The sequence below is a fragment of the Rhyacophila brunnea genome, unplaced genomic scaffold, assembly GCF_057557595.1.
Source record: "Rhyacophila brunnea isolate RB1 unplaced genomic scaffold, BYU_Rbru_1.0 scaffold_12, whole genome shotgun sequence".
NCBI classification, from domain to species: domain Eukaryota; kingdom Metazoa; phylum Arthropoda; class Insecta; order Trichoptera; family Rhyacophilidae; genus Rhyacophila; species Rhyacophila brunnea.
The window spans coordinates 3187122-3212104 of NW_028232774.1; the positions used below are offsets into that span (position 1 = coordinate 3187122).

Genomic DNA, 24983 nt, shown 5'->3' on the forward strand with positions numbered 1-24983 from the left:
GAATAATATTATTTGATTCGTCCACCAATTTAATGTATTTTTTATGTGTTGATCGTCAAAGACTTGAAAAGTCCGGTGTTTATGACATTAGATATTCAGTGGCTACCATAGCCACTGTAGTTTCGAGTGGCTGGGATACTTCGGTGGCGCCACACAGGTGTCCCGTGTGAAACGGCATCGTCTCTCGGAAGTTACCCATTTAGCATAATATTATTATCAAAATAAATGGTAACATTAAAATCGACCCTCGTTATAAAAGGTGATCAGTGCCGCGAAATACGACCGACAAAATAGTGGCAAACGTGCACGGCGCCCGACTTGGGGCTCGCTCCCGGTCCCCGAAGAGCCCACCTGAGCTCCCGCCCTACAATGGCTGGGTGCTGAACAGCGCCTACTCCAAGAAGATGCCGGAGATGCGGGAGGTGGTGACGAGGCGGGCTCGCCCGTCCAGCCTGCTGCTATGTCCGCTCAGGGTCCGGCCCCCGGCCCACAGGTGCAGCGACACGTGGAAGTACCACCGGCCGAGATCCAGAAGGTGTGATTTGTGAAAACTAAAATTAACACATAACTTAACCTTTGGGTATATTTTCGTAACTACGATACCCAATATTCGGCTTGTCATAGTTTCTAGTATAAACTTGTTTTAATTCATAACAGTAATTACTTATGTACGAGTAGCTATTATTTATATAATATATAAGAAAACATATTGTGTTTTCTTCTAAAATAAATCGAAACCGTGTTTATCTATCTAATAATTACAGTACATATTATGTAATTTAAGGTCTAACTTTTCGATAAAAACAACAAATTATTTATGTACTTACCTAATATTAAAAATAACGTTTTAACAAACTACTTTTTTATATTCAACGAATAATTCACAAGATTTAGGAATGTAACATTCTTTCATTGAACTGAATATACATAATTTAAAAACACTTTTCTATGTTTTGTGAAAATCTAATTCGAAATGTTCGAATCGCTTGAAAATCGAAGGCGAAATAGAAATATGTATTAGGTATACATTTGAATGATATTATATCTTCTCAAATACCCTCTATTCGAATCTAGAATTTTTATAGCACACATATAGACATGTTGTGTATAAAACCCAGATTCGGTAAAAACTGTATAATATATTATGTACACTATTTATGTACAAACCCAGCAAACCCATAGTTTGTTTGTAACCAGTAAAACTTGTCATTGTGTTACTACTGCTGAATCCACACACCATTACGTCGTCAATAAGAATGGGTTCACGGGTTCCTCCAACCAGAAAAGAATATTAATCACCGACTTATAAAAAAGTCATGTTCATGACTTCTCGACATTATCTCAAGAATGTTTTTCCTCTTATTTAACACTCGTCTATCGTGTCAAGATTCCGTATCTCCACCGAATACATGACGTATACTACTTAATTACTTAAATAGGGTTTTGGTGGCTGTTGAATTTAATATAAACTTATTGAACAGTGGTAATTCGGGTGTTGAGGATTAAATAACTGCAAGTGGCATATAATTACGAGGAGTTTTCACATTGCCACATACATTTAACACTCGCCTGTCGTGTCAACATTCCGTATCTCCACCGAATAAATGTACCTATACTAATTGACTACTGGGATTTTTGGTGGCAGTTGAATTTAATATAAACTTATTGTACAGTGGTAATTCGGGTGTTGAGGATTAAACAACTACAAGTGATATTTAAAGTTAGGGGCAGTTTTCACATTGTCACTTACATTTTTAAAATGAAATCGATTTCAAATATGTATACGTTATAGGCATGTTATGTCTAACATTGGATAATATCACGCGCATATTGTGTATAAAATTTCGTTATTATTTTCATAGCAGCGTATTTAATTTAATTTTCTGTCGTCTATTTCTCTAACACGAAGAAATACTGATCATTTGAAAAGAAGACCTCATCCACAGAATGTTGATAATTATTATGTAGAATTTACATCCGATTTAACTTTACGTTGAAAACATTTTACGCATACGCACCTTGCTTGTCTATGCATGCACTCCAGTGGCGTGCGGTGTATATATGCTTTACTGCATATAGGGAGCATCCCCACAAATAATTGATGAAGTACTATGTATACACCCATGATGGCCGCGCGGCTTAAGCGTCGGCCTATAGCGTCATGGGTCCCAGGTTCGAGTCCTGGGTCTGGCAACTACACATATTGTTTTTCAATTTGTGTATGAGTCAGAGTATGGACCTAATAAGTTGAGCAAGTGGCTGAAATCTATTTCTCTTAAAAACAAAAATCTGTTAATACAAACCTCCACTCTGTGGAAGCCCAATGATCTTATTAGGATCGGACATGGTCGGAAAAAAACTATGTAATAATGTAATGTAACCGTTTATGTTAATATGATTATTTTGTAAATTTTACGTAAACTATACATTAATGTTTTTAAAATATCGCAAAGCAACTATCCCGCAGCACCACACTCGTTAATTATCATACTTCACTAGTTAATCATTGCAATAATTCTAAATACCGCCAATACTAAATTTATTATCTATAACTAGTATGTAATAAATAGTTATATATTTTTTTTCAACCGCATCCCCAAAAACAAAAGTCACCGCGCGTCACCAAAGCACTTGGTGATTGCCCCCTGAAGACGGAAGCCGATACATTACACGACTGGTCCTACTTTTCGCCCCTCCCGTTGTCTATGGATGACCTGTCATTGTCTATAGAGTGCTCATACTGACGCGTCTATCGTGTTCACTTGTCGGAGTATTCTTAGTTTCAGATTTCTTTCAGATTATTTTAACGCATCTTGGAGACCTTGGAGTTCATCTGATTTAGTGGTTATGTGTTATTAATAAGTTGAAGTGACGATCAAAGTAAATAAACTTATTCTGTGTATAATAATATCATAATACACTAGGACGTTTGTCAATGTGACAGTCGATTCTAAACGACAATAACTTATAACTTATTATTATACTCTTCAGTCATTACTCATTATAGAATACCAAATTCTGTTTGCAAGTAAAGTACGTTATCAATAAATAGTATGGCAGTGGACCACTCGTTACTTGTGCAAAAAGTTATGTTCAGGCTTTATTAATCTAAAGATGGCGGTGACTTGGAATATTTTTATCTTCAACTCCCCAATTAATATTTTTAACATTTTAAAACACTCCCTTTTAATCTAATATAAGTACTTATATATTTTCTAGAGTCGAAGTTAAACAATAATGTATGCAGTCATTCCTTTTCTTGAGAATATTAACTACAATATATAAACATGTTATTAATTATTTTATTACTACAACTTTTTAAATTATATGTTGGCTAATGAATGGTTTAAAATAAAAATAATAAGCAACGCTCAGAACCAGTTCCAGAACCAATGACACAGTATGGCGCTTGCAATCGACGTGGACAATCTATTTAGTTTTATTAATTTATTATATAATATTATTATTTATTTATACCTTCATTTTAAGGTATTATAAATCATAGATAAGTGTTTTTAAAAAAGTATTTGTAATATATAGACGTAACATACATAACTGTGTGTTAAGGCTTGATACGTATGAGTTATGGGTAGTTACCTGCCTACGAAAATGAATTAATAGTTTATTTGTCTCAATAAATAGGCAATTCAGGTGTTATTTATGATCGAATAATTGAAAATGGGTGGCAATTAAATGCACATTTAAAAATCAATTTTAAACTCTCAAGTGGATAATTCCAGCGGATCAATGAAAATTTTTATTTGGATAGTTTTCACACTGAAAATACTAATTTGAACATTTTTTTATTGTGTACTCCGTGTACTGCAAAGTTTGGTTAGGATAGTCTAATTTTCGACAGTTTGGGCAGGAAACTAGAAAAAGCTGATGGTGCGCCGATTGAAAGACAGCGATAGGACACGAGGAAATTGCATTTTCGCACATTGATGGTTAAGCGGTAAACTTTTGAAAAACACCTGCTTGCATGCCTCGCTGTTATCCATGCGATGCATGTTCCTACCCACATAAGTCGTCCAATCGAGATACGACTGTGATGCTATCATTTTATTTTTACAATTAAAGTATCATAATTGAGGGCTAAAGATCAAAGAAGTACTTAAGAGCATCTTTCACATTACCACATAGGTATATATGCCTGAAACAGGATTCAAACATGTACCTTCGTTTGGAAAAGGCTATTATCGTGATATTTATAATATTGGATTACAATTATTAGTACAATTACGAATCTGATTATGTTATGAACCCATTTAATGTTAATTGCACGTTTGCTTTCGGTAGTATTTTATTTTAAATTGGTAACAGATATGTATCTTTTAAGATTTTGATATCGTTTAATAACTGTATGATTGATCTGAACTGTTTCAAGGCCCCCTCCTAAATCTCTTGACTAATCGATTGCGTCAAAGAAATCGCCGCTGCTTATCTCACTTATTGTATTATACAAAACTCAATTGAAAGGTTAGTTTTCTTTGCTTATTCAAAAGATAATCATTTAACTATTTAACAAGTAGCACATATGACGAATTAAAATGCCATGTAGAGTGGTGTCAGATTCTCGTAGCAGTGCGGGCGACTCTTTTAGGTGTTGGTATCGTTACTTTCAAATGACACAAAACCGTTCCAGTGATTTCATTGCGGCCGCGATGCCAGAAAAATCTGTCCTGACTACGGTCTACACTACAGTCTACAGTGTATTTTAATAGGATTTAAATATATTTATTATATATTAAAATAAACATTCATGCACTGAATTTTTACTGTTACGTTAAGATATGAACTTTTATTTATTTGTAGATATTATAGTATAAAAAATAATTTATTCAAAAATTTTGGCGCCTCCCCTGGCAATAGATCGCGCCTCCCCTGGGAGGCGCGCCCCAGGTTGGAAACCGCTGGTCTACACGGAAGTAAATTACTCACGAAATGAGCACGGTATTTATGTTTGTGTGTTCCTCTTCTTCTCATATCACGTGCCAAAACGATTGTGTTCCAAACGCATTAAAATTTGTAATTTGTATTTTACATACGTGAACATAATATGCCCCACTCGAAATCACTCTCTTGTTTGACATCTCTGAGAGTTAATTATATTTAGAAAGCATCTCAAAATTCCTAAACTACTCAGTGTTTCGTGTTAAACATACATTAAGTAGCTGTATTAAATATCAGCTAGGCTTAATGCATGACGTGAATATGTGAACAATCTTAAAGTATCGTTTTATTATTTTTTTATTCATGTAAAACAAAGTAATACCTTCTACATAAATAGTAATAGGTATAGTGATGGCCCCCGCATCCCGAAGCGGGTCCCCAGACCACGATGTTTGCCCCACCCCGTACCTATCGCTAAGGTTTAAGGCCAGTGTGGTGTTCTACAATATTGTTCCCCAAATGGTCTTCCGCGAGGTAAAATTAAGGGTATGCCATGTATTTTTAGCGATTTTTTGTATTTTTAAATACAAAATACTCGGCATCATATTATTAGATATATCATATTAGATGATATATATTAGATATATTATATTAGATGCAGTAACCAGTATGGACACTAAATAATTAGTCCGCGAGCTTAATAAATAATTATTTCTCACCTAGAGTTGGTTACAGTATCTGCGCATCTATTCTATACACAAGACTGCTATCGGCAGCTATCAAGGGTAGTTTTGTATCGAAGTATTATCACTTATTGTAACAATTACAATTAGTTGCGATTGTTGCAATAAGTGCTATGTTTTAACAGCACCTCTCTTGGGTGTGCTAAAGTTTAGAGCGAGATAGACAGTTTTGACTGTTCAGACGGCTAACTTATTGTAACAATTATAATAAAAACATATGAAAAACTTCCTTCTACAGCTGCCGAGAGCAGTCTTGTGTGTAGAATAGATGCCCTGGAACAGTTACGTTACGTTAAACACGCTACCCCCTACTTCATTTATCGTTTCTCAATTTATGTGCTACGGCCGTATGTTGTAGATTAACCACTGGGGAATGCCAATAGAAATGGCGTATTTCAAAAAAATACTACCTTATTCTTAGGTCAATAATTATTATAAAGCAAACATTATTCGTAGAATGTTTATCACATTTTAATGGTCAAAGACATAGCTTATAATCAGTATCTTTAGAATTATCTTTAATACTTTGGACGCGGAAGACGCACCCGGCGCGTAATGACCAGGCGGCCGATCGATGTAATGAACGTGCATTTTAAAGTTGCTAATTAAAAAATCATCTACTCAGCAGCGAATGAGTTAAATGTGTAAATCTTGCCCATTTTTTGAATAATAAAATGCCTAATTCTTGTCAAATTTGGGATCAAAGAGATTATCAATGTAATTTTGTATCGTAAATATTTCACTATAATTATGTCGACATAAATTTTACTAATGGTTTTATAAATGCTTTTAAAAATTAATAAACATCAAAATTCTTAACACCACTGCACACGGATGTAATGAAATATGACTATATACTAAAACATTAGATCGAGACTTCGAAATACTTTATGCAGTCATCAAATGTTTAAAATAAATATAAAGGATAATAAGGCTTCAAAATTGTATAAATAGATTATCTACAACGCTTAAGGAATGTCCGGAATCATGCTTTGAAAATAGCATAAAATCTCCATTTTCACCTACGCTGAGCATGTGGGCCGTTAATGTAGTAGTGCATTAATAAGGCTTTAGCGAAAACTGTAGGTACCTGTGCGAAATCAATAAAACGATTATTGAATTTTGCTCGCATGTAAAGTTTCTAATAAAATTGACCATTACGCCCTTTCGACTTGACATACTCAATATTATAAATTATAAATAAGTGTACTATGTTGTTATCTCCGGCCGTTACTACTAGGTTATGTTTAAATGTGTGTGCGTGTGTTCACTGTAGGCGTGTGTCAACGAATTACAAATTAAAAGCTATCTCTTGTAAATATAAATAAAATGAAAATATTTACGTGAAATTATATCGGTGATGTAATAATATGTATAGGCATATTATTATGAATAGCTATAAATAAGCACTAAGTCACTGTTTGCGGTTTGCATTGAAGTGTGCTGACATTTCTCGAGGTTGGTTAGGTCTGTTATTAATTTGCCTAAACTAAATATTATTAACTCTGTCAGACGCTCAATTTTGTCATTCAGGTGCGCCGAATTTCCGTTGGAATCTTATTATTTTACTTAATACGTAATAATATGCGTTATAGGTAAATTTATAATACGTTGTTTTTGTTATGCATTGTGATATGATATGATATAATATAATATAGACTTATTCAACGGGCTAATAAATAAATTAAAACAAACATGCCATTAGTAAAGTTATTTATTACACAGCAAAACCTTATAACTACCGAAATATTTACTGATTCAATCATTATTTATTTGAACATACATCATTTGAAAACATCTTATGCATATAATATACCCACTAAAAAAATCCTTTTTAGAAAAAAATATGACACCTGACGTAACTTGAACTTGTAACCGCTGGATTCGCGCCAGTGTGCTTTTCCAATTGATCTACACGGCTATCATACTTATTAATTAAGACGAATTTAACTAGTAGTTTTTTTTTTACTTGAAATGCTTATTAAATTGTGCTAATAATGTTGTCTTTCGGTTTTTGCATATTAAATCAAGGTTGGTATGTAATCAGGTAGGTATTTGAGATGTTTTCAAATTATGTATGTTCAACATGGCCCCCACATCCTGAAGCGGGCCCCCAGGCTAGGATCTTTGGCGGCCCCCCCTACCTATCGCTAAGGATAAAGGCAGTGTGACGCTCTACAGTAGCGTTTTCCAAATGGTGTACGCGTTTAATTAACTGGTATATTTTTAGTATTCTTTTATACATCCATTTGAAATATGGAATTGTCGAGTATATCGATACACAAATCAATTTGTATCGTACAAACAAATAATCTTAAATAATAACATTATTGAAGGAAAATAGCGCTTTTTTTCACTATTAGAGAGAATTTTTGATGTGTATTTATATCACTTATCTGATCGACTCGCCACGCCGGGCCCTTCTGAGCCCGGGCCCCCAGGCTAGAGCCCTGTCAGCCCCCCCTTTGTGGGGGCCATGATTTTCAATATGTAGAATTTTACATTCTCAAAACTTATGGATTTAAAAAAAACATTGAGTACATTACAAATTATTAATGCAAGACCCTCATAACATGACAATTATTATGAAAAAACAGGTAAGTAAATCGAATTAGTAAAAAAACGAAGTCAAAAAATAATCTTACAGCAAAAGAATAACAATAGACGACAATTTTCTAAACATAAATAATTCAAGAAAAGGACAAATTAAACAATAAAGTAGAATTGTGATCTCAGAATAAATTAAATAAATCTTAAAATACGTGTTTGATGCAAAACGGTGATTAACCCATCGAAAAAATATTCTCTCATCGATGATACTATGCAGTTTTTTTGCGCTTTACATTAATGTTATCATGAGGCCGTGGTATTTTTTATTAAATTATGAATGTACCTATAAATACTATTTATACTAACACATTTTAATTAGATACCTATTGAAGACATACACTAATTAAATGCAATGTTCTTGAAATAATTCAATCAAATTTATCTAGCTTCGCAGAATAGGTACATTTGTAATGTAATTGTATTAGTTGTTTATTTTAATTAATACAACATATTTCCAACAAGAATTGACAGTTAACATCGTAAATGAAAGTTATAATTTATAATAGTTGCTGAGGTTGCTTATAAAACAATATTTTACAGGTAATAACTATAGTGTAAAAAGTAACGTAACAGTTTATTTTGCAGAATCGAGTATGTATTCTTTATTCTTCGTAAAAATATAATAGTATTATGCATGTTGATATATTATCGTTTTTACTAAGTGATTTTGCATACAAATGCATGTCTTGCTTCAATGCATGCATCATGCATATAGACTTTAGTTAGGGGATAACATTATTAACGAATGTATATTTTATGACATACGAAAAGAGTTGGATATTTCTCGAGAAAATCTTAATCTCGAGATTCGGGATTTCCTGAAATGGTGACATTTTGAATTCTCGAGATTCGGGATTTCCATAAAAGAATTCTCGAGATATCGGGAAATTTTAAAAAAACTTGTAAAAATCCTAAAATCAGTGTAAAAACAGACAAATTCGAAAAAAATATGTTTTTTTTTATTATTTATCTAAGACAAACAAAATAGAAAACAAAAAATAATTCATTTACTTGTTAAAAATGAATTAATTACTTATTAAAATAGAATTTCAAAAAACACAGACTGTCAATCGCTGCATCTGACAATCGCGTACCTACGCTTTTGAGACACAAAATTCCCTGATATTGCAAAAATTGCCCTAATTTTGAGTCGACGTTGGCTTAATTGTGTTAAATACCCCGATCAGTCTTTGAACGTTTTGTGTTTTCTGTCTACTTTTTTCATATATGAAATCGTTTTTTCAATTCATATTTGATAATAAAGAAATCCCGAATCCCGAGAAAAGATTCTCGAGTTTCGGGATTTCCCGAAACCCAACTCTACATACGAATAAGCGACATAATGTTAGCACTTTTACAATTATTATGGATAGATTATGATCCTGAGACATAATTATTAGACGTAGACAGTAGGTTCTTGCATCAAGTCGCAGATATACATTGTGTATACATGTACACCCACGATATATATATATTGTTTTTCAATTTGTGTATGAGTCTCAGAGTATGGACCTAATATGTTGAGCAAGTGGCTAACATCCATTTCCTGTAAAAACTAAATATGTTAATACAAAACTTCCACTCTGTGTAGGCCCATACCTATGATCCTATTAGGATCGGACATGGTACAAAAAATACATGTGAAGATAATATAGTTAATTTATTCTAATGTGAGTGAAAAACGTGATACCGATGAAAAATATCTTAAAATAATAAAAAAAAACTTTGATTTTAAATGAGTTGACCTATTAACATGTTATCATTGATATTATACGATCTTTCATTGTTTCTAAGATGAGATAAAACTATACATACAGTTCCTTAATACAATATTAAATAATATTATATCTACCTACTTAATTATTTAATCATAATTACATTTGTCGGTATAGATATGTGCATTTTTATAATGATTATTATTAATTTGATGCCTATTATATTTACATATTGAATTAATGTTTATTAAAACACTCCTTTAATTACTTAATTAACTACTTCATTAAAATAAATATGTGAATATAAACATCAACACTAAGCAATGTGCTTCAGATATGTCGATGTGCCTGCGTATTCCGTAAACCACGTGCTACTGAATCCCTGCATTTTTTTTTTTTTTTTAAATCATTTGGCATATTCTCGTTAAGTAGATCTAGTATTTCAAATGATCTTTCAAGCAATTGCTATTTTAAAACAAGTCTATTGAACAAAATAACGGAAATTGATAAGGTTCTGGACCCCAGCAGATCTATTCCAACTAGATAACTATTATAACATCTTTCAGTTATTTGCGAGATATCCCCAAAACGGTTACGGATGAATTCTCTTCTGCGCGTGCGCAATGACTTTGGCATTTTCTTATTTTGTCTTGGCTTGTTTAAGCTATCTGTACAAAATTATTGTTGTACCTATTATATTTAATATAGATAATTATGTTTTCTTTGAACGCATTAAAATGTATATGCATTGTACAAAAGGTAGTAGGTACATTGCCTTTGGAACATAATTTCCGTAATCAATGATATTTGACAACTTGTGGGCGTTTAAAACTTGATGGGACTGGTGTTCAAAGCGTTACTTTTGACAATTCATACCTCGAGGTATTTAACTCTTTGAATACGTATTAGCATTTTATCGTTGATTTTTGGGTTGAGTGTTACGTTGGAATATAGCTGCAGGACAGTTTAGAAAATTCAAGAGTGACCTGTTGGAATATCAACATTTATTTTTTATTCTTGATTTTACCACGTTTTTATTAGCTCGTATTCTTGTTTGTCCAAGATTTTTGTATTGGATGATTGAAGATGTTTAACTAACTTCCCGACTAGCTAGACATTTTAAACTTTTAGAATATATCAGAACACGGCGACAATGCATTCTTTTAGCCATTTTTAAGCAGAATTGAATTCATTTTCAGTTAATTCTGTTTTGTATGGAATGTTATTATTGTTGGTTGCTAAGGGGGTCCTAGCAACTAAATTATTAATATATACGTGCGTTACTATGGAAATCAATATGAAATGTCAAGTTTCAGTTGTTGTCAGTTTTTATTAATACATAGAATTGTCAAGTTTATATGATTCAACAGAAAATTTAAAAACGTGGTATATAAAAAGTTCTTTTTATCTTGTAATTATTTAGGAAATCATTTCATATCTACGCAAAATCCTCTGCAATATTTGATGTAGGTAGTATTTAGTATCTACCTAAGTATTTACGCATTACATTGGTAGTAATGCATAATATTTATGAAATATTTAAAGAATTAATAATATGTACGTATGTAGAGATGTTAACCTCGAGTGTGACGCAATAAAATAAATAACAACTTAGCTTGTCTATGATTAATTAATCACGTTATATTTAGGGAGCGGCTTTCATTGCCTGTCATTACATTTATCTCTTCGAAGAACAATGCCATTCGGAGACAAGACGATATGATGTCACGTGTGTACATATTATTATACTGTATAGTGTAGGTATACGATGTTTATATTTTACTGTCATATAAAATGTTTGTCAGTTTAAAATGTGCTGACGAGTGACTGATGACAGCTCAACATTGTCACGTCACGAAATTTTAAAATGTTTGCCAGTAAGATAAATATGAAATAAAACTTTAATTTCTCAAAGAATGTCATGAATCCATATTGTGTACCTATACAAGAATTTGCAATCATACGTCAATTTTTATTCCTGAATTACGCGATTTCGTCTCATTTTTTATTCTCTTTCATGTAACGTGCATAATTAATACCGCCACCCTATAATTATTGTGTGCCGGTCACTGTCAGAATTATATGACAAGGTTTTACTCTCAATAAAACGATAATGTTATTATTATATGCACCAAATTATTCGTCTATAACAAATTAAATTCAAAAATAATTATATTAAGTACCTATAATATATTTTTTAAATTTACTAGTTACTAGTAGGTACTCATTACTAGTATCAAAAATAGCGACACCAGACACCAACACAAATCAACCAATCGGATGGATGCATTATAAATATTTAGGTACATGGGTCAATGAGAAATGGAACCAGTCTCAGGAAATAAAAACTAGAATTGAGATCGCAAGGAGTGCCTTTCTCAAAATGAGACGCCTATTTAGCAATCGAGACCTTAACCTAGGTCTGAGACTGCGTATGGTACGTTGTTATGTTCTCTCAATTATTCTTTTCTATGGTATGGAAGTATGGACGCTTTGAAGCTTTCGAGATGTGGCTGTATAGACGTATCCTCAAAATTCCTTGGACTGACCGGGTGACAAATGTTGAAATGTTCTCAATCGAATGGGGAAGGATCGAGAAGTTCTACGTGGTATCAAAACCAGGAAACTACAGTACCTCGGCTACCTTATGAGAGGACAAAAGTGCAGTATTCCCCAACTTGTCATTCAAGGAAAGATCAATGGTAAGCGTAGCAGAGGACGGCGCCGCATTTAGTGGCTTAAGAACCTACGTGATTGGTACGAGTACAGCTCCACTGAACTGTTCCGGTTAGCAGACGATAAAGCTAAGATCGCCTTGATGGTGGCCGACCTCCGCTAGGGGATGGCACAACAAAAAGAAATATAATAACATAATAACCATTAACAATAAGTAATATCGATCGGAGTTTCAACATCTACATCAGAATGTCTGGTTTATCTCGTACAAATGAATCTTCAACTTAGTCATGATTCTTTCATTCAAGGGTGGAAAATATCGATTAATAGACATGTGGAAATTGTGATGGTGGGAAAGGATGGTTTCCTAAAATTTCACTGAAAATTTAATTTCCATGTTCAATGTTCGGATAAGAAAATCAGTATTTGGATAAGAATCAAAATTATTTTGTTACGCAGCTAATATACCTACATCTGTCCGCTTCTATAAAACGTGTTATAACTTGGAACTAGGGAATCCAATCCCGGGATTGGCATTTTTTTCCATTGTTAATATAAAAAAAAATATATTTACAAATAACATTGATAAAATCGGTCAAAAATAAATCTAGTATAATTTATACTATTTAAGACATTTATTGTTAATATTGTATACGTTCAATCTTGGAAATACATAAGTTTAATGGAGTAAATAATATTGTAATATAAATAATAATGTGAATTTAATATGAGATTGCTGTTTCTGATAGTAAAGACTTAATGAATGGGTTAGCGAGATTTAAAATAGAAAAGCAAATCATAGTGTACTTCTGTACTTATGGCCTTTCCGCTTCATAAATCTAATTAGTCAGCCAAATATGAAACTACTTTCTCATTTTTATTAATTTATGTGAAAAAATAAATGAATCGGCAACTTACACATGGGTATAAATCAAACTTCATACAAACTCAGTTTATTTCTAATGTAGTTATTTTGTTATTAAAGATATTTTTTCTGTTATATTTTATTTTCCATAAAAATTGATAAATCAATCCTGAAAGTTTCTGGATTATGTTTTTTAATCCCGGGATTCATAGGTATCGAAAATAGCTCGGGATCCCGAATCCCGGGAATCCCTACTTGGAACTATATAAATTGCCATGTTTTTTTTGTGTATTCCGCCGCGGATGGGCAACAACCATAAGCAAATTCAACAATATCTGTAGGATTGTTTTTACTGTTTCAAGTGTAGCCACTGCGTCGAAATGTAGTGTATTGGGATATAGCCTATCGGAATTCTATTTATTAATCTGTTCTGTGGATCTAACACTGAAACACATTTGAATCGTTAAATTAATGTCATTTGTTGCATCTATGAAATTTGTCATTTTTTCTGCTCGTAACTACACATAAAATTAATACTAATTTCAGTTCATAATGTATTTGTATTCTTACATATTAGGCATAGATATCCTATTGTATAACTTTTACTTTTTTCTTATGTTTTTTATTTGGCGCAAAGTAATTTATTGTTTGCAGTCAGTTTTCGCCTTCAAAAATTAATTCATTCTACCAAATATGGAAGATAACATTTTTAACCATAAACAATACTTTTTTTTTCTTGAAAAGTAGCGGAACAACATACCGCTGTGTACCTGTCAGTGATAAAAATACACTTGCATACATGGCATGTTAACTGTTTTATTTTATTTAGGTACGCCCCTTATCAAAAATATCCAATCTCCATTATTCATTGCAGCGTAATAAATTAATAACTCGTGTCCCGATGTCCGCGGTGCACTCCCTTATAAGGACCAATAATAAATAATATTCATGCTAAATGCACGGTGCCTGAAAAGTGATTTCGGAATCGATTTCAGAACGTTATTAATCGTTGAATAAAAAAAATAGTTTAATGTATTTATAACATTGTCAAACCAACTTATTAACCGGTTTATCTACATTGTTTTCAAAATTATTTTGTAGAAAATTATCACAATGCTATGTTGTTTCAAAAGGTAGCAGCATATTATTATGTGTCGCTCCTACGCGCAGAATATTAAAAGTTTCACGACTATTTCGTCCTTTTATACTTCATACTTATACGATTGGTTTCGTATTTTATGACATCATTACAACTGTCCGTAAAATTGTCATGTCTACCCGATTTAGAATAAGTTATAGGGAACACTAAAATAATATGAACTGGCTTACCCTACCGGCAGTGGTATAACAGGGTAGGTACGTATCTCGAATATAGATAAATATAGGATAAACTTAAAAACGTGTTAAAGAATGTGTTTTTTTCGATAGTTAAGACTGTCTCACAATATTTACTAAAGTTTCTCACGTCAACGAACCGCGCGTTCAATATTTGATGACAGTCGGCGCGCTTTGTGTCCCCTGTTTTATGGCATAATGTAATAACGCGAACCCTACTTCAAAACATTGGTCCATGGTCCGTGTTGACTAGCTTTCACATTTCTATATTAAGTATTAATCTGTTCTGTGGTAATATACCTCTTACTAATTCTTACTTCACAAATGTGATGTGTTTAATCGATGAAATTTAGATATTACCTACTTATAACCAACTTCCATTGGCGTATCGTGGGGTAAACATGTCATAGGCTGCTATGGTAAGCAAATTAATGAATATGTACATGCGAATATTACAACTTTGGGAATAGGTTCCGTATCGATGGAATTATGGAAATAATTTCTGTAAAAAATAGAAGTATAGGACAGTACTTTCCACGAGACGCCACTGATTGCAATGTGAAATCATGTTCCTATAGGTCAACAATTTTAATATTATTATAACTGGTAACACTGTCTAGGGATTTTGTAAACACCGTGTATTAATAAATAATAATATTATTGAAGGATCGTGCATTTTGATAGCCTGTTCAGGAAATGATCATACTAACAATTATTGCTATTATCTGTTGCAAATTTATGTTTGATCGAGAGATTTTTTTTAACCATATTATAATATGTATAAAATAAACAAAACACTTACTACTCGTTTAACAACAAGGCAAAAACGTATAGTCAGTCTACCTTGGACAGGATAATAGCTTGAAGAAGAGACAATTGCTGGACAAGTAGGTATAGTGATCCAGTATTACCCTAGCTGGGGTCTGGAGATACAAAACGTCTGAACGGTAGACTACAACTAACACTACGAGATAGTTAGTTATACGGAGTCCAGCGTTGCCAATTTAGCATTTTTCTTGCCAGATCTAGCTTTTTTCAATAGGCATTTAGCTTGTGGCGTTTTTACCAGCGTTTTTTGATGCCTCCAACAGATTTAAATGTGTTGAAAAAACGCTAGATATTTAGTTTATTTATTATAACCCGTAGAATTTGATATTTATTATATTTTCATTTCTTGTTTATTTATTATCATGCGCGTCAAATTTCTGACTATCAGATACCTACCTGTAGGTAGATCGGTACTTATTTTAGTGATAAATAAAATACTATGAAACAATTGCATGCATTATTTAATGTTTTGTATATTATTCCGAATCTCCGCGTATATAAAATAATAATTTAACAATTATCCAACTAAAAGATGTGTTCTTTAATTCTCTGTGTCTGTCCTAAGCTCTCGTCTTCAAACATGAAACGAAACTTGAACGCCGTTGACACACTATAGGTACCTATTTGTTGTCAATTTTGAAATTATTTCTGTTAAAATGTGTGGTTTTTACACATATCGACATTTTTTCGATTTTTGAACATTTTTTCCGATATGCGAAAGCAAATGTACCTATTGACTTTGTTCTTGGTAGAATAAGTAAATTTACTTGGAATTGTATTTTCACAAAAGCTAGCGTTTTTTCCTATCTTGTTTTCATACCCTGTATGGCATGTTTTTGTCAACAATAGTTGGCAACACTGATACGGACGTTCATCCAGCAGTGGATTGATCGATCGATGATGAGAGTTACCTAACACAAAATACTTGAAATCATTCTCATATCTATAATTAGATCTGCAACCTTTCCCAAGTTCACATAATATACTTTCCAAAACAATGCGGTGTTGACTGATGACATCGATTCTGAATGAAGTATTTGCCTGCGGTACTGCTAATCATCTACTTTGTTGAATTCTATTATACTTTTATAACTAGGTACGTTCAAATACTTTGATTATAACAAGGAGCCTAATGCAATTTTATTACATACTCTATGGAAAGCCAATCCAAAGATGTACGAAAAAATATCTAAATTCTTGATAATTAATTATTAGGAACGTGCCCCGTGTAAAATAACAGAAAAATATTTCCTAAAACTCCCATATAAAGTTACTGCCTAATACCACCATCACTTATTTTTACCAGGACCATGTAAATTGTCGTACCTCGTATTATTTCGCTTGAGCGTTGGACTATCACGCCGTGGGTCTCAGGTTCGAATCCTGGGTCTGACAAGTACACATATTGTTTTTCAATTTGTGTGTGAGTCAGGGTATGGACCTAATAGGTTGAGCAAGTGGCTGACATCCATTTCTCGTAAAAAAAAACAAAATCTGTTAATACAAACCTCTACTCTGTGAAGGCCCATATGATCCTATTAGGATCGGACATGGTCGAAAAAAAAAAAATTACATACTGACCGAATGAAGTCACCTAAAAGCCTTCAATAAATATTTTTCCTACTGTACAAAACGTTTCCCATTATTTTATAAGGAACCACCACATTATATAATATGCAAGTATGGTTTAATTAATAACTATTTTCAGTGTATAATGCGAACGACAGCAACGCTATTTTCATTTGTTATGTTCATCGATTTCAAACGAAATGGAAAATGTGAAATTATAATAACATTTGATGGCATTTCTGGAACCTTTTGTAGGGTTGGAGAATAATTATTGTTAATCAGAGCAAAATTAATAAGTATTTTTTTTTTACATATTTGTGATATCTGCTCATATTATACTGAATCATTATGTTGAAATTTGCATAGTACGTGAACGATTCAATTCCATGTTGAGAAACGATTCGACGATTCGTCATTTGTCCAATCATTTCAGTATTGCCTATCTCCTATTATCTCGCATACCGCTAAAAATTGGAAATTAGATGTATCATGCTTGATAATACAATTTTCATTTATAGAATTGATGGTTACAATGAATGTAAAATTAGGTTGAAGTTTGTTGCAAACGAATATGAAATGAATTGCAACTGACAGTTACCCACGATTCCTTGTTTTCAACTGCACTTAAATATAAAGCCAACCGAGTAAGTTTATATTGTAAAGCCGCTGAACTTTTGATGTATTCGTGTTTATGGTCTGCTCAGGTTTATTGTCTATGCTTCGTACTAGAATTAGACATTGTAATTATTTACGGAATACCTGCTTACTCCTTTACATGACAGGTCACGACTGCTGCCTTAGCTACATAGAATACATTAGCCAGGAAATACTTGCTTCTTTCAACAACTTAATTATATTTTGCGAAATGATTTCTTTTCATTGCTACTACTGCACTGCACGATTTGTATTCGGCAGAACCGAACTTATTAAGGTAGATTTTATATCAATTTTAACATGCATAGTTCCTACTTATTTTTAAGTAAGTACTTTATACATTTTATGTTCCTAAAATTTGTTGCTATTTTAGTGCAATACTATGCTTACATATTACTGTAGTCTAAACGCTAGGAGATATCAATATTTGGCCACGTATTTTTTCCGACTTATACGCGGTGTTAAAATGAGACCTCTGCCATTCTTCGAAGTATTGGCCTGTATTCCATTGGTAACCTTAGAAATCGGGAGCATCTGTATTTTATTCTTGCAAGGTGCAGAACTAATCTTGTCATTGGTGATGCCAATTGGGAGAAGGAACCAAATCGCTTCGGATATTGATATACATATTCCACCTACGTGGGATGAGTTTAGGTGGACGTTATTTTATAAATACTAATATACTAAAATAGGTTTAGCTCATTCAGCGTACTTCCATGTACCTACTTTTTTTAAATATTTACTCCTTGTACTCTTCTATACTGTTTATATTTCAAGGATGGGCATACATGAGGTCAACGAGAGCCACATTCTGGATTTTCATATAATATATATAAAATCATATAATATATATATATATTAAAAATACACAACGTCAAATACGCGCATCTTGTCACTTACAACATTTAGAAATGAAAACTCGCGAAAATACAAGTATAATGGTGAACGATAATACCTATATTATTTTTATCAAGAGATATTGGGAGCCGAAAAGCCGTATATGTACGTATAAGAGCTATATGTAAATAAATTACTTTGAAATCAAGATTATTTTTTTTCTCAAGAATAAAATAAAAAGGGGGTAAATTCCCTCATTCGTTTTTCAGAAGTATGTGACTTCCACTTCGTGAATGTTATATTAATAGACATTTTAAGAGGAAGTGTTGTTAGTCATTCGTTTAAACCCAATAATTCTTACTCCAAATCAAAAAAACATTTTAACAAACAACATGTGAATATTGCCAGACGCGGGATAGGTGTGCACTCTCCAGTTACGCTACGTCGGATTCAATAAACATTTTTTTAAATCGATAAAAATATACACTAGAAGTTAATGATTGATACATTAGCACAGGGTTTCCCAAACTATGTTCCGCGGAACACCAGTGTTCCGCTGAACCTGAATAGGTGTTCCGCGACCATTTGGAAAGGTTTTATACACTGCAACACATTTAAAGATCTTCTACTAAGTAGATGTAAAATAATTAAAGAATCTACTACATATTGAAAGCTGAGTGATGATCAATCTCCACTGATGTTTATGACGTCAAGTATCTAGATAGGTCATGGCTCCCACAAGCGGAGGGCTGACAGGCCTCTAGCCTGGGGGGCCGGCGTGAGAGATCGACCAGCCAAGTGAGATAAACACACATCACAAACATGCATTAATAGTAAAAAAAATGTAGTTTAATAATATGTGGTTTTGTCATACTTACAATTTTTGATTATTGTCGATATTTAACATGTCCATAATTGTGCATATCAACATAAAAGTGGGTGTATTAAAAATACAAAAAAAATCGCAAAAATACCCTTAATTTTACCTCGAACACCATTTGGAATATGCAACTCTAGATCGTCATATTGCCTTTAACCTTAGCGATAAGTAGGGGGCCCGCCAAAGATTCTAGCCTGGGCGCCCGCTTCGGGTTGTGGGGGCCATGATCTACAGACGGAGGATCATCTTTTCTCATACTGTGCGCATGAAAAAGATGGGGTATATTGTTTTTAACTGACCGGCTGACAAGTCTTGTCAGTTTAACGACAGTTGCCAAATTGGCAGAACGGTTAGCTGCGCTAATAAATAACCTACAAAATAATCATATATATAATATAATATATATAGTTGTATACTTAAAAATATGTAATTACTAAATAAATAATGTGGTTTAATAACTTTTTTTTAAATTTTTAACTAAGTAGGAGTCAATCTAAAAAATAAGCTAAGTGTTCCGTTAAAATTTCCGGGTTTGCGAAGTGTTCCATTACAGGAAAGATTTGGGAAACCCTGCATTAGCATATTGTTCTTGACTTGACTGTAAAAACGAAGTTTTATAATCCATGCACATTTTTCCGATTCTGAAATCCCGTTAAAGTTAGGAGATGAATGGCATGTTATGTGACTTCCATATACGTTTTTATCAAAACTAATCCCGAGATCCAAAAATATTTTCAATCACGGGATTTAGGGATTAAAAATCGAATAGCATCCAGGAAATGCAAGTTGTTATTTGAAGATTGTGTTCTATTATTGAGATTAACTAAAACTTTTAACAAACGCCCGGTAGAGAAACCTGCTCTGTTTCTTCTTTGCAAATATGTAACTGTCAACGTACTGTGTCACCGCCATCTTAAGATTAATAAAGCCTGAGCATAACTTTTTGCACAAGCAACGAATGGTCCACTTTTCAGCTGTCAAAATCAGATCCCAGATTGCTTGACATATTGATTCGCCCTTTCTCGTTTCAAATTGAATTATGAAATATTCTCAAATCAAATATATTAACTATCAGTGTTATTTATAAATAATATACATTCCTGTTATTCATCAGCTGTCAAAGTCAGACTAGTCCTTCACACAAAAACCGGTGATAATATCGATTTCCAATAAATATGTAGCATTGATCTGTGCATTACATTTGTAGAAAGTGTATTAATGCTAGTGTATTATTAATCATTTAACTCATGTATCCAAATCAAACCATTCCCTGTGTCAAGGCAGCTGGAAATATCGATTTGTAATAGCATTTTAATACTCATATTTTTATTAGCAGTGTATCCATATATTATGAATAGTGTAGGAATATGTTTTCTGAAAATAGAATGGCTTGTAATGAATGAAACTGAAATCAAGTAAGTTATACGTTTGAAAAATTGATCTTCACATTCTCTTATTATACTTATCACGCTTCTTGAGTAAATAAGCCCTGAAAACGAAGGAAGAATACTCCAACAAGTGAACACGACAGACGCGTCAGTATGAGCACTCTATAGACAATGACAGGTCATCCATAGACAAGAGGAGGGGCGAAAAGTAGGACCAGCCGTGTAATGTATCGGCTTTCTTCTTCAGTGGGCAATGACTGTGTCCAATCGCGGCATCTTCATGATGATAAATAACGATTATCGGCTATTGATTTTATCTTAATCTATTTCGCATATTAACTACCACCGTACTAAGTTATTCAGAATCGTAACCGATTCTCGATTTATACAGCTCTTTATAATCTTGGAAGGTAATAATTATTTAAGTTTGCATGCAACATGTCACGACTCACTGCGAGTTTTAACTTCCCGCTAAATTTCGAGGTTGAATAGGCATTTGTAACTATAAAAAACTGTAAATCCAAAGTACACACTACTTTGTCCGCCAATTTTCGCGGTCGTTCGCAGTGTGAATTGCAAATTCAGATATATTCTATTGAATAATTATTATCAAGTCAATAAGTAGACATAGTTCCATGTATACCAACATAGTATAAAGTGACAGGTTATCGCATTTTTATTTATTAAAAAAAATTGACAGCATGCAGTGGCGAAGGGTGGAGGTAGGCTGTTAAGATTCGACATAAACAGTGCACACAAAACTTTTTCAGTCAAAAGTATTTTGTTTTTATTGCTCTCTAAGACTACAATGACGTGTAGGTAGTGTTTTTTAGTTTTTAAAATTCAATCAAACCCTGCTTAATCCTAGTCATAGTAGATAATAGTAAAAAAACATTCGTTTATATATACAATATCTAAAATTATGCCATAAAACCATATATAATTTTAAATATTTTATAGATAGAAAAACAATTTTTATCGATTATGGTTTTGTTTTCCAGGTTTTAATGAATTTTAAAAAACTAACCAACACCATCAGTAATATATATTGTTAATTTAACGACAACAAACAAGTATGACTGAAAAAGTATGGACTATTTTTATCGGATCGCCCATAACATACTTAAACTATTGTGGTTTGATTTAGGCAGGGTTCAATTGAATTTTAAAAACTAACCAGCACCATCTGCAAATTGTATTCTTAGTTCAATGAACATAGATAAATATGACTGACAAAGTTTAGTGTGCACTATTTATGTCGAATCTTAACAGCGCACCTCCACCCCTCGCTACTGACAGAATGGGACTATAAAAATCCCATCTAGACTGTGTGCGCTGCAATCACTCGTATCGCTGAAATTTCCTGTCACAGGATGCGTCCGCATGGGCGAGGGGTTACGTGTCCGATTATGGAGTCATTAGTCTCGGGCTCGAATCCCGAGTCTGTTAAATTCGTATGTTGTTTTTGGACCTAATATGTTGAGCAAGTGTCTTAGCTAAGGGCCAGTACACACGCATTGACGTAACGCCGTCTGCTTTACCGCGTGTCTTGTCCTTAACATCCATTTCTCGTTTAAAAATTCGGTTCATAAACCTCTTCGTTAGGCGGCGAAGATTCACATCGGATTGAAGAGCCAATGGAATTGGTAAAGGAAGGTGTTATAACACCAAGAATAAAAATATCATTAGGAAAACGATAACCCAGGGTGTATCCTAGCTTCATCCACCTGTTGCTATCCAAGGTCCAATGCGGCCACTTTCTACTTCAGTGGCCCAAACACAGCAGCATGGCCCCCACAAAGGGGGGAGGCTGGCAGGGCTCTAGCCTAGGGGCCCGGCGTGGCTATTACCTTTTTAAAATATATGGTTGTGCGATGCAATTTTGGTTGATGTGTGTTGACTGTTAATACTCGACAACTCCATAATTCGATGTGTTAAAAAATCACTAAAAAAAATACAATGAATTTTATTTGACCTTGGACATCACTTGGAAAACGCCACTGTATAGCGTCAGACTGCCTTTAACCTTAGCGATAGGTAGGGGGCTGCAAAGATCCTGGCCTGGGGGGCCCCTTCAGGATGTCGGGGCCACGCACAGCAGTCACCACTAACTCCATTTAGCCAATGAATTTTCGACCAGCCTCTAGATTGGTCGGCATTACTCTATTTGCCATTGGAATCTTCAGATCGTAGACTGACCGGAATAATACTCTCAAAATCGACCACTACATAATATGCGCGCACGTCCGTCACTATTGGCGACGAGTTGCGAACTTGATAAATAAATTTTACTATAATTTCTGACCGTTGTTTTTTCTCTTTGTATTCCAGCCATGAACCTGGCGTTGGATCGCGTCTGGGCGGAGATGGCGTCTCATCGGTAGGCTGCCGCTCGTTTGGCATGTCGGGTGGTCAGCCTCCGCCGCAGCCCCCCCAGCAGGCCGTGCCCCCTCCCCCGGGGGGCGGATCTCCGCAGCACCGCAGGAAGGGGACCGATGCGCCGGCGCCGCCACCGTTGGCAGGTAAATTATCTATATCACTAAAACAGGCCGTGGTACCTAATGAGAATCACAGTTAACATCCAGGCTTTGATAAAATTACATAGATGTATTGTGACCATGGCCCCCACATCCTAAGCAGGACCTTTGGCGTACCCACCTACATATCACTAAGGTTGGTAGTGTGATGCTCTACAGTAGTGTTTCACAAATCCTACACAGGAATTATCATTTAAGTATATCAAATATCATATCAAATTGCGACACACTACGGGCATATTTAAAATATTCAATAGCCATGAAGTAAAGTAGCAGGCGACTTTTTTACTAATAGAGTAAATTTGTGATGTGTGTTAATTTCACTTAGCTGGTCAACCCGCCACGCCGGGCCCCTCTTATGCCCGGACCCCTAGGCTAAAGCCCTGTCAGCCCCCCCCCGTTGCCTTGTGGTCGAACCCGGAGCTCCCAGATGAGAAGCAAGTGCCTAATGCTTTCAATTACAAGGACTGCCATATTGTGAACATTCTTATCCATGGCTCTAGTGTGGGGGCTTAGGGCGCCTGGCGTGGCTGGTCGACCGCCACGTGAGATAAACACACTTTGCTCTCATAGTAAAAAAAGTCGCTATATTCAAGAATATTAATCTCCTAAAATATATGGCTATGTGATGTGTGTCAATAATTAACTTTTATTTTCGTTAATCTTTTATGCTGTGGGAAATTCTATAAATCTTATCTGAGAAAACTGGTTTGACGGGTCTAGGACGATTTGGCGCCAGGACAACTGGGCACCACGCAATCGAATGGGATTCAAAAATAACATTCTGAATTATACCTACCTACTTTTAACACATTCGCGGCCACATGTTAGTGATATGACACATTTTAATATTTAAATTTTTTAAATTTTCCATTTAGATATATAGAAATGAGTCTGGAGAATGGAAATATGTTCGCACCTCGCACTGAGACAGTAGCAGGGAACGTATTGTTTTAATCCAAAATACAACTTCTATAAGCGTTGTGTCATATCCACAGTACATGACGTCTATGATGGACGTCCTATCATATCACATCTCACAAAATACGAAGTCTATAGACGTCGTATCCGCGAATGTAAAATATATATTTTATATTATTGGTGAGAACTTAAACATGCACATGTAAATAATGATTTAATTGTGCATATCGTCACCGTTTTAGCAAAACCATCTATGTGTCACTTTTATCAAAAATGACTTTTAAATACCAAGTCATTCCTTATTTTTTTCTCTATAGGCCAGTAAAATGATCTATGTGTTGGGTAAACTCGCTCCGAAGTTATTTCAAAAAATAAAAAACAGCTATGTGTAAGGTTCAAAAACCACGGTTCACAAAAACAACTATGTGTATATTATAGTAACATATAGATGGTATTTTGATATCGAGAGTGTAATGTTTTTTTACAGTTTGGCTACACATTGTTTGTTTCTATGTTATATGCTATGCATTAT

The 24983-nt window shown here is 34.0% G+C and overlaps 1 protein-coding gene across 1 annotated transcript in view; it reads left to right on the top strand.

Moving 5' to 3' along the window:
- Positions 1 to 274: 274 nt before the first annotated feature.
- Positions 275 to 24983, top strand: part of Fak (protein tyrosine kinase 2 Fak) — a 61866-nt gene continuing 37157 nt past the window's right edge. The window contains exons 1-2 of the mRNA XM_085940064.1: positions 275 to 535; positions 23325 to 23515. Of these exons, the coding sequence (XP_085796190.1) occupies positions 405 to 535; positions 23325 to 23515 (322 nt within the window). The 5' untranslated portion in view covers positions 275 to 404. The remainder of the gene's footprint in view (positions 536 to 23324; positions 23516 to 24983) is intronic.